At 53.1% G+C, this 14,537-nt stretch overlaps 1 protein-coding gene across 1 annotated transcript; it reads left to right on the top strand.

Moving 5' to 3' along the window:
* The first annotated feature begins 4,337 nt into the window (after positions 1-4,337).
* Positions 4,338-13,278, top strand: LOC103607052 (calsenilin-like). Its single transcript, XM_008591598.1, has 6 exons — positions 4,338-4,458; positions 4,715-4,785; positions 9,954-10,061; positions 10,904-11,008; positions 12,092-12,154; positions 12,857-13,278. The coding sequence occupies exons 1-6, from the start codon at positions 4,338-4,340 to the stop codon at positions 12,902-12,904; spliced, it is 516 nt and encodes a 171-aa protein (XP_008589820.1). The 3' UTR covers positions 12,905-13,278.
* Positions 13,279-14,537: the final 1,259 nt, after the last annotated feature.

Below are 14,537 nucleotides of genomic sequence, written 5' to 3' on the forward strand. Positions count from 1 at the left end.
TGGAATCATATAGTATAAAGTCTTTTATGTCTGGCTTTTTTGCTCAGCATGATATTTTTGCATCCATATTGCTGCATATATCGGTAGTTTATTCATTTTTAATGGAGAATGGTACTCTTATGTAAATGTGCCACAGTTCCCTGCTTTTGTTGATTGATTGGGCAGTTCTCAGTTTTGGACTACTATGAATAAAGCTGCTTTAAATGTTCTTGTACAAGTCTTTTTGTGAACATATCCCTTCATTTATCCTGGATAAATAGGTCATATGGTTGATGTAACATTTTTACATTTTAACATTATAAGAAACTGCCAAGCAGTTCTCCAGAGTGGTTATGCCATTTTATACCACCACCAACAATATTTGAGAGTTCCGGTTGCTCCACATCCTAGCCAACATTTGGTGTTGTCAGTCTTTTTGAGATGATAGATGATTGGGTATTTTGTATTTTGCATTGGATTGTTTGCAATCCTTTGATGATTAATGCCGTCAAACACCTCTTCCTGTGCTATTGACCATTTCTATATTTTCTTTTGTAAAGTGTCTTTGTGTTTCACCTGTTTAAAAAATTGAGCTATTAGTCTTATTATAATTGTTGATTTGTAGCCATTCATTATATATCCTACAAACAAGTCCTTTGTCAGATGCATGTACCAGAGCTGTGTTTTCCCAGTCTATGACTTGCCTGTTGAGTTTCTTAATAACTTTACTGGTCTTGCTCTATGCTTCTCTGGTTTCTTTTTCATTGATTTCTACTCTTATTTTTATTATGTTTTCTTCTACTTTCTTTGAGTTTAATTTGCTCTGCTTTTTCTAGATTCTGAAAAGCTTAGATCTAGAAGCTATGTCATTGGTCTTACACCCATCTTCTTTTCTAATAAAGGAATACCCAAGGCCATAAATTTCCTTCTAAACACACCTTTACCTGCATCCAGCAAATTTTGATATGCTGTATTTTCTTTATTATTCAATTTAAAATATTTCAAAATTCACCTTTTCCGGGCCGGCCCGGTGGCGCACTGCTACAGTGCGCCGCTTGGGAGCGCGGCGGCGCTCCCGCCGAGGGTTCAGATCCCACATACAGACCAGCCGCTCACTGGCTGAGCGAGGTGCGGGCGCAACACCGAGGGTTGCAATCCCGTTGCCGGTCCCGGTCCAGTACGGGCGCGACACTGAGGGTTGCGATCCGTTGCCGGTCGCGATAAAAGACAAAAAGAAAAAAAAAATTCACCTTTTCCTCTCTGACCTATGAGTTAATTGGAAGTGTATTGTTTAATTTCCAAATATTTGAGATTTTCTAAATATGTTATTGTTTTGAATTTTAACTTAATATCATTGTGGTCAGAGTCTGTTTTATTTTCTAGCATCTGGTATATCTTGGTAACCACAGGATGTGCTCCTGAAAAAAAATGTGTATTCTTCAGTTTTTGTATAGTGTTCTGTAATTAATTAAATCAAATTGGTTGATAGTGTTTTCCAAATCTTTCATATCTTTACTTGTTGTATCATTTACTGGAAAAGGATGTTAAAATTTTCAAGTATTATTGTAGTTTAAATGTTTATCCCTTTAGTTCCAAATTTTTTGCTTCAGGTACTTCAAAACTCTTTTACTAGGTGATGTGTATTTCAGATGATTCTGTCTTCTTGATGAATTAATCCTTGTATCATTATGAAATGTTCAGCTTTCTTATCCTTTCCTGCCCTTCTACTTTAAATCTGTGTCTTTGTATCAAGGGTATCCTTTTTGTAAATAGCATATAGTTGGGTCTTTCTTTTATCCAGTCTGAAATGTCTGTCTCTTAATTGAAGGAAGCGTCTTATCATTAACATCAGTCCCTGCTGCTGTGTGTGTATCTAATCCTGTCTACGTGGTTCTCCCTGGTGTGCATCCCCCCTATTTTGCCTGCCCATTCTGCCTGCGATGGACCCCTGGGTTTTCTCCAACTCCCCCAACCAAAATTACTGTTTCTGTGCACAGGTCCCCCTAGCTGGGGGAGAATCTGTGTGGAATGTTTATCCAGAATGGAATTGCTGGCTTACGGGGCTTGTCTGTACTTAATTTGACTAAGGTTTGCCAGATTGAACAGTATGTCCATATGATGATGGGAGTAATTCAGAAGGTGGGTGGGGTGGGGGAGTTGATGAGGAAAAAGTGAGGAGAGTGGATGGAACCACGTGCTTGAGTAGGTGAGAGGGGCTGGGATCCCCATACAAGTGGAGGGTTTGCCTTTGCCAGGAACAGGGACAGTCCCCCTGCAAAGGAGGGGAAGCGATGTCTGGACCAGATGCAGGTAGATAGGTGGGTGCAGTGGTAGCAGTTTGGGGAAATTTTCTTCTGTGGTTTCTGTCTTCTCAGTGAAATAGGAAGCAAGCTGAGGGTAAGGATGAGGAAACAGGTACTGGAAGCTTAAAGACAATATAAAATAGTTATCTTGGATGTTGGGAGCATGCATGGACCAAGGGAACCATCCGATTGCTCTTTCGGGGTGCTCTTGAGCTTGCTGAAAGTGGGCAGTGCGGGCTGCATTTCTCCTGCCATGCTCACGGGAGAGACCCAGGCATGAGCAGACTCAACCTGGGACCCATGCCCAGCACCGTCCTAGGCACCGCAGGCACAGGATGAGCTGCATAGGAAGGCTGCCCCCAAATAGCTCATGCTGCAGTGGGAGAGGCAGCAGCCAGCATCAGCTACAGATAATCGTGGACTCTGTTCTGCGTGGTGCACAGGGAGACGGGGCTGGTGGTGTAGCCGGGCTCGTGCCTCGCCTGTCAATGGGAAGGGGTTGCTCTTGGTACTCGATGCTGTTCTGTCCATAGCTTTACTTTGTATTGTAAAAGTGATGCATGTCGTACCAAAAGAAATTACGAAAATGAAAAAAAAAATCATAAATAAAAAAATAAAAATAAAGATCATCTGAAATCCCACCTTCCCCCAAAGATAGCCATGATTAGTTAACATTTGGTGTATTGTTTTGAAAGAAAAGGTCTGGTCCCCGCCCTTTGGGCCCTGGAGGTCTGACCTCTTACCCAAGTGTGATTAGCATCCCTGCACCAGATGTAGAACAGCAGCATGTTAGGCCACAAAGGGCCATGAGGGGCACCCTTGTCATTCCTGGGGGAAGTCAGGGAGGGCCGCATGGAGGAGGTGGTCTAAGAATTGGGCTATTCATTATATATCCTACAAACAAGTCCTTTGTCAGATGCATGTACCAGAGCTGTGTTTTCCCAGTCTATGACTTGCCTGTTGAGTTTCTTAATAACTTTACTGGTCTTGCTCTATGCTTCTCTGGTTTCTTTTTCATTGATTTCTACTCTTATTTTTATTATGTTTTCTTCTACTTTCTTTGAGTTTAATTTGCTCTGCTTTTTCTAGATTCTGAAAAGCTTAGATCTAGAAGCTATGTCATTGGTCTTACACCCATCTTCTTTTCTAATAAAGGAATACCCAAGGCCATAAATTTCCTTCTAAACACACCTTTACCTGCATCCAGCAAATTTTGATATGCTGTATTTTCTTTATTATTCAATTTAAAATATTTCAAAATTCACCTTTTCCGGGCCGGCCCGGTGGCGCACTGCTACAGTGCGCCGCTTGGGAGCGCGGCGGCGCTCCCGCCGAGGGTTCAGATCCCACATACAGACCAGCCGCTCACTGGCTGAGCGAGGTGCGGGCGCAACACCGAGGGTTGCAATCCCGTTGCCGGTCCTGGTCCAGTACGGGCGCGACACTGAGGGTTGCGATCCGTTGCCGGTCGCGATAAAAGACAAAAAGAAAAAAAAAATTCACCTTTTCCTCTCTGACCTATGAGTTAATTGGAAGTGTATTGTTTAATTTCCAAATATTTGAGATTTTCTAAATATGTTATTGTTTTGAATTTTAACTTAATATCATTGTGGTCAGAGTCTGTTTTATTTTCTAGCATCTGGTATATCTTGGTAACCACAGGATGTGCTCCTGAAAAAAAATGTGTATTCTTCAGTTTTTGTATAGTGTTCTGGAGAGCTGTCTGGGGGTGGAGCAGGCCCCAGAATCAGTATTGTGATGACCGCCATGCTCCTTTCTTCACGTCTCCAATGCTGGTACGGGGAAGAAGAAGATGGGGGAACAGCTAAGAGCTGTCTGGGGGTGGAGCAGGCCCCAGAATCAGTATTGTGATGACCTCCATGCTCCTTTCTTCACGTCTCCAATGCTGGTACGGGGAAGAAGAAGATGGGGGAACAGCTTGGCATGAGTGGACCAGCCATTCCCTTCCTGCCTACCCGCTGCCTTGCAGTGCTTTGGGCAGCGACCCCACCCCCTCAGAAGTGGGAGAGAGGCCAGGCTCTGTGGAGTCAGGGCATGGAGCTGGGGGAGGCTGAGGTCGCTGAGAGGGGTGCCTTCCCGCTGCAGGAGTGTCCCACGGGCCTGGTGGATGAAGACACCTTCAAACTCATTTACTCGCAGTTTTTCCCTCAGGGAGGTGAGTCCAAGGCAAGCCCCCTGGCTCCTCCAAAGCGCCTGCTGAGCCCCTGTGTGGAGGAAGAAGTCCTCCTGCCACCCCCATCACCATGCCACCCCTTGCATTGCAGGGGCCTGGGGCTGCCTCTGTCCCAGTGGAAGGGGGTGTCCCGCCCAGTATGCAGTAGGAAACCCTGCCTGGGTAGGGCTGCCTGGGGTGGGGGACGAGCTGCCAGGTGGTCCCAACACACCCCGGCCCTCTCCCTTGCTCTCCTCAGATGCCACCACCTATGCGCACTTCCTCTTCAACGCTTTCGATGCCGACGGGAATGGGGCCATCCACTTCGAGGTAAGCCCCTGCTGACCCCTCCCACATGCCCTGCCCCTGAAGGACACCTTCCTGCCCTAGGGCAACCTTCTCAGGGCTTTCCAGAGGGTCAGACACGATCCTGGGTAGAAACGACCCTGCATGTCACCCGGGGAATGAGTGGACTGTGCGTGGCTGGCCCTGGGACAGTGAGGTCAGTGGAATGTGATTTTGCTATTCGGTCACCCTATTCTCAGCTTTTTTTCCATTCTAGGAGTTTGCATCCAGCTCTGCCCAGCCAAGGGGGCTACTAAGTGCACACTGAGGTGGTAGTGACCCAACGTGAATTTGCATTTTAAAGGGGTCAAGTTTTAACTCAGAGGCCTGGCTTGCTAATGGTGGGATTTCAGGCGCCCAGCCCCAGAATTTACCCCTAGTTACCCAGAAAACAGGCCAGAAGCATCCAGACAAGATCTCAGCCTGAGCGGGCTCCGAGGGATCAGGCAAGCTGGGCCCTGTGCATGAAGCCTGGCGCTGCCCACTGTCAGGAAGATCCTGCCCTCCCCCCGCAAGACAGCTGCCCAGTACAGCCAGCGTCCTGGGCTCCTCCCAGGCCTGGCCACAGGGGATCATTTGAGAGAGGCCACATCTGTGGAGTCCGGGCCCCTAAAAATAGCTGCAGGCGAAAAGCTGAAACCTCTTTGGAGAGGAAAACCTTGCTGAGAGCTGGGCCTGGTCGATAACCACCGCAGCTTGGCTTCCAGGGCCAAGGGCAGCCAACAGGAAAGTGGCAGAGCGAGCTCGCTGGGCTCAGAAAGCCCCGGGTCGCACCGGTAATAATAACCCGTCGATAACACCGCTCGGGTTATTTTTATGCAGCGAGCCCACCAGGCACACTGACACCCGGACGGTGGGGCTGCCCGAGGCCCTTGGGCTGTGACCACAACCCCACCAACCCCCAGACCACACTCTGAGAACTGTTACTGGTATAACCATATGGATTCCTCATCTTTTTTATTTTCAGTAATACCTGAAATACCAATATTGTAGCACATGGGAAAATTCCAGTCGGTACAAAGGAGTAAACAGGGAACATTTGTTGTCCTCCCCAGTCCCCTCCTCTGCAACCAGTTTCTGGTGTACCCTTTAAGAGGCACCTGAGACTTCTGGGAATAAGTGTGAGAAGGAATCCATGTAATAGATCCAACCAGGCTTTGTGGGATGGTTTTCCTTGTTCAGAAATGACATGATCAAACGTCTTAGCAGGGCCCCTGCGCGTGGCAGGTGCTCAGGAAGGTTGCGGTCACCCTCCTCACCCTCCTGTGGTCATGGCTCTCACCCCCACCCCAGAGGTAAGGGTCTTGTGGTTCTTTAAGGTGGTAGCTCAGGACTTTGAGGGATCAGGGTCTGCTGGTGCCAAAGCCCCTCTGCTGGGCACCTTCTCCGAAGGTCACTCAGCCCTGGCACCTGACCGGGCCTTCTGCGTGCCTCTGCACGTGACACTAATTCCTCTGGCTTCATATGGGTGTGTTTACCTGGAGGAACTTCATGATTTCAAAGGGTCCTGCTCTGGGAAGACTTTTTCAGGAAAGGAGGAAGGTGCATATCCCCACAGCCCCAACCTTGGTACTCCACAGGTTGGGATCCCAGCAGTCAAAAGGGACCCTGCGGGCTGGGGTTCAGAACTGGTCAGGAGGACGCTGGGCCTTCCTCCGTGCCCGGCCTCAGGGTCTTGGGTCAGCTTGGCTGACCCATACTTAGAACGGCACCAGTCTTTTTCATATATTCTTAGAGACTCAGAACTGGTCAGGAGGACGCTGGGCCTTCCTCCGTGCCCGGCCTCAGGGTCTCGGGTCAGCTTGGCTGACCCATACTTAGAACGGCACCAGTCTTTTTCATATATTCTTAGAGACAAGACACAGGGTAATTATAGTTTGCTGATACGGTAACATATTAAAATTTCCCTCCCCTCACCAACCACCATCCCAGAAAACAAAATGGCAAAACCAGCAAACCTTGGCAGAGCTGAGCAGGACATTTAGTGACACCTCAGGGTCTGGCTCCTGCTCTTGTCTTCATGGAGCTTCTGGAATTTGACAGCAGGAAGGAGCCTGGTGTTTCTTCTCCCCCCACCCAGCCCTACCCCTGCCCAGAGCAGGCAATGCCGCATACAGGTGTGTCTTAACACCCCATGCCACCCAGGGCCTTTCTGATTCAGCTAATCCATCTTGCCAGGGAGGTATAAAGCTTTCAAAACAATTCTTTAGAATACTGGTGTCTTTTCAGTACCCAGGGTAAAGTCAGGCCTCCCAGGTTGGAAGTGGCATTGGCCAAGCTGCTTATTTGGAGAGAGTGATGGCCAGAGCATGTCTGGGGGCTGTGGCCGCCTCTCTGTACCTCCCCCCCAACAGTTAACTGCTCCATGGCCAGCTGGGCATCCCTATCCGCGGTGAGAGTGCAGTAGGCACAGGGCAGCCTACAGTCCCCGTGGTCACACCCTCGGCCCCAACCGCTTGCTGAGCACCTGCTCTGGGCTCTGCTGGGTACCCCTCATGAGCACCCTGGGTGACTTAGCCTGGAATTGAGGTCTGCTGTGTCACTGCAGGAGCCCCTCACAGTCCCTGGGCCCTGCCTCTGGGACAAGCCACTGAGCAGGGGCTGCAGATATGATGGGCTTCCTACCCTTCAGAGTTAAAAGCAAGGGGCTCGACTAGCAATGGCTGCATGTGAAACCCTGCTGTGTGAGGCCTGGGCGTGCACTCTGACATAGGCTGGCTGGACTTGGGATCGGCTGTGTGTTACCTTTACAAATGAGGACTGGCCGGTGGCCTTGCAGGGGACATTCCCACCTGCTGTATCCTCATACTGTCACTACTATACCACACACACACACACACACACACACACACACACACACACACACACACACACACACACAGGCTAAGGGACACTGAGTGGGGACACTCCTCAGTTGCCTGCAGCAGACTCTGGCTGAGCATGAGGGCTTCCACAGGGCAAACGACAACCTGATGGGCCTGTGTCAGCTGAAGGTGCCCGCTGTGAAGACAAGGCAGGAGGAGAGTGACACTGGTGCCTTCCCGTGGTGCACACAAGAGGGGTGGGTGCCTGCCGACCCCAGGGAAGAGGGAGGGACATGGTTTCAGGGATAACTTTGAATTGTCGCTGCATATGTAAGCCATGCCTGAGCTTCAGTGGTTACCGTTCCGCAATTGTTTCTCCCTTAAAATATTTGCATTTTCTTCACTTACACACACGATTTACGGGGCGCACTCTGGAAAAATAGCAGATGGCGCCTTGTCTGTTCAGCCACTGTCAGCACTGGGCTCGGTGTTTCCGGGGGTGCACTTTTGCTGCTTTTTGGCTGTTTGGTTTTAGGCACTGCGCATTGGCCCTCTGCCATGGGTGGGGAGGGTTTGGGCCTCCCTCAAACCACACCTTTCCCATGCCCTGGCTTCCCAACAGACTGTAGGACTCAACGGGCTAGCACTCGGTTTACAGTGATGATGTGGACTCCGTCCCAGCTGAGCCGCACAGTTAACTGTGGCTCTGCTTCCCTCCTGCACACGTTCCTCTTCCGCCCACAGTCAACAGTTGTCCTGACTTCGTTTGTCTGGTTTTCTGTGACCTCATTGTTCATTCGACCCAGACCCTTCTCCAGTCGTCTACACCTCCTGCCTGGCATCCCCCCGAGGATAGCTCCCTGGAACCCTGCAGGCCCTCTTCCGCTCCCCTGGACGGGGTCCCCGGGTTCTGGAATCCCTTGCTTCCTCTTGGTTGCTTTACTCTCTTTTAGGGGCATACCTTCCAGCAGTTCCCTACGAAACAGTACGTGACAGGTCATTTTTGAGCCTTTGGGTGTCCAGAAGTGTCTTTATTGTCTTCTTACTCTTGCTTCATATGTCATATGGACGTGAACACCCACGGCAAGTTGTCCTCCCTCAGACGGTGGCGGCACCTCCCCTGGGCCTCCTGCCTCCGGCGTCGCGGTCCAGCAGCCACAGCCCGTGGTCCTCACCCTGCGTATGCGACCTGATTTTGTTTTCTGTTTGGCTTTGCTGTTCTCTCCAGGAGCTTGCGAGGTCCTCTCTTTGCACCGTTTTCTGAAATTTCACTTTGCTCTCCCGTTTCAGCCCTTTGCTTTCTCACTCCGCTTTATAGAAGATTCTGCTTGCTCTTCCAACCCTTCAACGTCTGTCATTTTGCTTTCTTATTTTTAATTCCCAAGAACTCTTTCTTGTTTCCAATTATTTCTTTTTTTATAGTATCCTATTCTTACTTTAGGGATACAAGATGTCTAACCTTTGAATCTACTAGTTTTTGTTAAGTTTTTTTCTCCTGGAATAGTTTTTGTTTCTTCTAAATTGCTTTCTCTGTTTTCCTTAGTATTTTTCTCTCGTGGTACAGGCTTCCTCCAATCCAGAAAATCTATTATTTGAGTGGGGACTAAGCCCCTTGGTGCATGGCCTGTCCCTCTGCAGGCTGGCCACACACACACCCCTTCTCTGGGACAGCCCTTCTCTGCTCCCTTTCCTTCCGAGTAGCCCGGGAGGACCCCGTGGGGCAGGGAGGGCTTACCCTTCAAACGTTCCCGAAGGTGGGGAGAAAGACTTGCTTTCCACCAACTGCTGTGAAACAGCTGAAGTTTTCACATGGAAGTCATTGGAACAGTCATGTCTTGTCACATTAGTAATAAATTATCTGTCACACTCCAGAGGTGATGGTGATGGCAACACACGGGTATGTCATGACTCAAGAGTGATACACCATTAGTTTAGCTTTTTAAGCTGACAAGCAGATGCCTGGAAAACTAAAAGTAGAGTACCCGTTTACTAAAAGAGCACCCCCAGGTCTTCTCTATCAGCAGTAATGCATTAAACATGTCTAATACACCATACATTCGAATATCTTTATTTGAGATCAGTATTAGCTACCGTGCCATCCCCAGCACACACACAACACACACACCCTCTCACATCCACATCCACACACAATATGGGCACACAGACACACACACATGCACACACACACATGCACACACTCGTACACTCACCCTGCGCTGCCTCGAGAGGACACCATCGCCCACTCTGCTATGGAGGCGCCTCGCCTGCAGAGGTGTGAGTTTCAGCGGCAGCCACACAAACAGAATCTGGGCGTCGGATTATCTCTCCTCACCTCCCCTTCCTGCACAGGACTTTGTGGTTGGGCTCTCCATCCTGCTGCGAGGAACAGTCCATGAGAAGCTCAAGTGGGCCTTTAATCTCTACGACATTAACAAGGACGGCTACATCACCAAAGAGGTATGGGGTGGCTGGGAGCAGGCACCCACCTTCCCCCCTCGCCTGCTGCTGCTCCACACCCAGCCTCTCTTCCTGTCCTCTCTCCTGCTGTCTGGCTCTCCTGGCTCCCCTCCCTACCCAGAGACGAGACCTCACCCTGGCCCTAGGGGACAGCAGCCAGCGGGCTCTCCTCCCTGGGCTCTCAGGCCCGGACACCTAGGTATAGGTGGGGTTGTGTGCCCCTCACCACACAGTGGTCCAGCTCATTAGGTGTTCTCAGGTCACCTTCGTACAGGAGAGTCTGGGGAGACATAAGTAGGGAAACCAGGGGGCCTGGCCTCGGCTCCCTCCCCTTGGGCCCACAGGCAGGTTTTGTTTGATCCAAGCATTTGGGTTTTTTTTTTGTTTTTTTGTCTTTTGTCTTTTTCCGTGTCCGGCAACGGATTGCAACCCTCGGTGTTGCTCCCGCGCCTCACTCAGCCAGTGAGCGGGAACCGGTCTGTATGTGGGATCTGAACCCTCGGGCGGGAGCGCCGCCGCGCTTCCCAAGCGGCGCACTTATCCAGTGCGCCACCGGGCCGGCCCAGCATTTGTTTTTGTGTCTGAAATTGTTGCTACAGTTTCAGACTTTGGAGATAAGCACATAAAAATCTATCTCCAACTTCTTTTGGAGATAAATTCCTCTTGGAGGGCCAGGAGCTCAAGCTGGGTTCACTGGGAGGGGTCCCCCTCACTTGACCCTTCACACTCGCTCATCACTGTCTGGAGGTGGCCCTCTGCCCTTTGATGCAGCCCCTCCCTTGGCCCTACCAAGGCCCTGTGGTCCTTGCAGCAGGCTCATATCACCACCCTCCCCCCTCCAGGAGATGCTGGCCATCGTGAAGTCCATCTATGACATGATGGGCCGCCACACCTACCCCATCCTGCGGGAGGACGCACCCGCAGAGCATGTGGAAAGGTTCTTCCAGGTAAGTGGGCTGCGCCCCGGTGGTGGGGAAGAGTAGCCTGGCAGCGGAGGGGGCTCTTGCTCTCGGGGCGGCCGTGGGCAAGCCGCTACCCCACAAGGAGTTTCAACTTCTTCTCCAACCTGGCTGGTAGAATAACCTGAGGAGCGAATTAAAACACAGGCAGGGGGCCGGCCCGTGGCTCACGTGGGAGAGTGTGGTGCTGACAACACCAAGCCAAGGGTTAAGATCCCCTTACCAGTCATTATTTAAAAAAAAAAAAAACATCAGCAGGCCCTCTCTGCAAAACCTCCTCTTAGGGCAGGCTGGGGCTCGTGGATTCTGAGACAGCTACCATGCCATCCCCAGCACGCGCACGCGCGCACACACACACACACACACACACACACACACACGGGCACACAGACTCACACATGAGCACATGCGACAGCTACCATGCCATCCCCAGCACGCGCACGCGCACACACACACACACACACACACACACACACGGGCACACAGACTCACACATGAGCACATGCGCGCCCACAGGTGCACACACATGCACTCGCACACACACACGCTCGTACACTCACACTGTGCTGCCCCAGGCCGGTGCCTTACGGGAGCTTTTCCAGCTCCTCCAGAGAAACACTCTGTGAAAGGAGCAGGGTTGGGGTTGCCTTTGCTCTGCATCAGGGGGAGGGGTGAGGGGTTAGGGTTAGAGGGGCTGAAGGCTCCACCTCCCACTTGCTGGGTGCCCTCTAGACAGCTGGCCATCCTGGGCCTCGGTTGCCTCATCTGCCCAGGCTGCCTGTCAGGGAGGTGAGGGGGTCAGATGATCACAGGGACAGGTTCTGGGAAGCACAAGCCCAGGGAGGCTGTCAGGGGAGCAGCTGAGCGGGCAGACTGGGGAGATGCCAGAGAGGCCGGCAGTGGGGTTGCAGATGGCTCAGAAGGCACTTTATGTGGCCTGAATCCACTTGCCGAGGGGACAGGTGGGGGTGGAGGGAGCCCATCCTTTGTCCACTGCCACGTCCTCAGGCTGGGGGCAGGGGCCATCCTTGGCAGGGCACAGACTTACCTTGGGCATGGCTTGGGTTGCAGAAAATGGACCGGAATCGAGACGGGGTGGTGACCATTGACGAGTTTCTGGAGACCTGTCAGAAGGTAGGTGGCATCGGGAGGCTGGGCACAGAGTCCTGTGTGGACTGGGTGTGGAGGTGAGTGGCTGAGACCTCCCACACTCACAGCCCTCAGTCCTGGCCTGGCTGGCCCTGGGAGGACATGTCAGCTGTCCTCGGGCCCTCCCCACCTCCTAGGTGGCTGGATCAAAAGAGGCTCCAAGCTCTCTTTTCACTCTTGTCTGAATCCATGCCCTCGCCAGCACCCCCCCCACCCACTCCAGCCAGCCCACAGCCCATCTGGGCAAACCCTCCCTCAGCCCTGACCTTGTAGAGCTGCCAATCAGAGGGGCAGACGTGGGGCCAACAGAGAGTGATTCGGACCTGTGGCCCTTGGAGGGGGTCACACTGGGGAAAGGTGCCCAGAGCCCCCAAACGTGGCTGCTGGCCTCATCTGCAGAGCACCCTTGGGGGGCAAGGGTCTGGGCCTCCACTGTCTTCGCCACTGCCTCACTCCAGAGCAGCCTCAGGGACCCCTCCGTCTCGGTGTGTGTAGCCCACCAGTGAGTCACCAGCTAGGCTTGCAGGCAGATTGGGCCTAACCAGCCCAGGGACCTCCTCAGCTCCCCCATCCACTCAGAAAGACAGACAGAGTAGCCACTGCAGGATTCCCAGCCAGATTTGGGGACCCCCCCTCCGCCCCCACCCACCAGCACCTGACAGGGCATCTTCCGCTCTCTCCACACAGGATGAGAACATCATGAGCTCCATGCAGCTTTTCGAGAACGTCATCTAGGACATGTGGAGGGGCCTGGGTGTCCACGGCCACCTCCACCCCAAGAAACCTCAATCCTGCCAGGAGCAGCCTCCATGAGAAACTTTTTTCTAATGTATTTGCAAAAAGTGAACAGTTTGCTCCAGACACACTCACACGCACACACGCACACATGCACGCACGCAAGCTGTTCCTCTGGGCTGGCAGAGGCCAGGGAGGGGCTGAGTCTGGCTGAGAGCCAGGTCCAGGTGAGAGCTGCACAGGCCAGTGGGAGGAGGCTGCCTCGGGTGGGCAGCTGTCCACAGCCCGCCAGCCATGGGGTGTTACCAGGAAGGGGCTCAGGCTCCCCTGTGGGGCAGGGCCCAGTCTCCAGAGTAAAGGCCCCTTCTGTGTGAGCCCGCCTCGCCCCTCCTTCCTGCACCCCCCCTCCTACCCCACAGTGGGCCTGGCTCCGGGGCTCTTCGGGCCTCCTCCTACCCCCAGCCGCTCCCTCCCGCTGCCCTAGGCTCCCAGAAAGCCCCTCACCCCAGGACCCTGGGGGCTGGGACTTGTGACTAGGAAAGAGGTGGTGGTGAGGCAAAGCCTGCTGCTTTCTGGAAATGCCTCCCTGGAGCCCCTGCCACTCCACTGGCCTAGTGGCTGGGGGCTGTACCGGGCTGCCCACCATGGACAAGGATGGGTGGTGGGGGCCACCGGGTTCATTCTCCCTCAGTTACAGGAAGGGGGCCTGTCAAGCTCGGGGGCTGGGTCTCCTGTGGAGACTGAAGGGACTGTTTGCCCACACCGGGCTGCCCACCATGGACAAGGATGGGTGGTGGGGGCCACCGGGTTCATTCTCCCTCAGTTACAGGAAGGGGGCCTGTCAAGCTCGGGGGCTGGGTCTCCTGTGGAGACTGAAGGGACTGTTTGCCCACTGCACAGGCGGGAGAGCCTTCCCCCTTCTCAGTCTCAGCTCAGTGGGAATGTGGTGGGGGGAGCTGCCCACATCCCCCCAGCACAGGCCTGTTCTTCCCAAGGTCCTCTTAAGTCCTCGGAGGAGGTCACATGGCTCAGGGACTGGCAGCCAGGAGCCTGGGGGCAGTGCTCAGGGGACCCGGGAGGGGCCCCTCCCTCCCTCTCCCCCTCGGTCCGTCGCCCTTGGCTCAGCCCCTCTCCCGAAGCTGGGTGGCCGCCTCTCTGCTCAGGCTTAACACGACCCCCTACAAAAAGCACAAGCACCCCTGGCAGCTCAGGCCACGGCCCCTGAGGGGAGCCTAGGATGCTTGCTTTTTGCAGGCAGGGCCCTCCTGGTGGGCTGAGGCCTGGGTCCCAGTGGCCCCTATCTGGGTGGCCCTGGGGAAGAAGCTCAGGGGTCTGTTCTGTGCCTCAGAGCAGTGGGGACTCAAAGGCCATCCCAGCCCGGCCCAGCTCACCAACATTTAAAAGCACAAACCCCGGGGACTCTGCTTGGCTGGGGTCTACTCTGGGGATAAAGGCCAATGTCAGCCCAAAGCCAGAGCCAGCAGTGAGAGCAGAGGAGCCTGTGGCCGGACAGCAGGTCGACAGAAACCTCCAGGGGGAGAGAGATGTGAGAAGGAATCCAGCGCCGGGCAGCACGGGCCCTTCCGAGGAACATTCCCACAAGACACATTCCATCGCTGCAGCCCGCCTCTGC

This window comes from Galeopterus variegatus, unplaced genomic scaffold (genome assembly GCF_000696425.1).
Source record: "Galeopterus variegatus unplaced genomic scaffold, G_variegatus-3.0.2 Scaffold7070, whole genome shotgun sequence".
Classification (NCBI taxonomy): domain Eukaryota; kingdom Metazoa; phylum Chordata; class Mammalia; order Dermoptera; family Cynocephalidae; genus Galeopterus; species Galeopterus variegatus.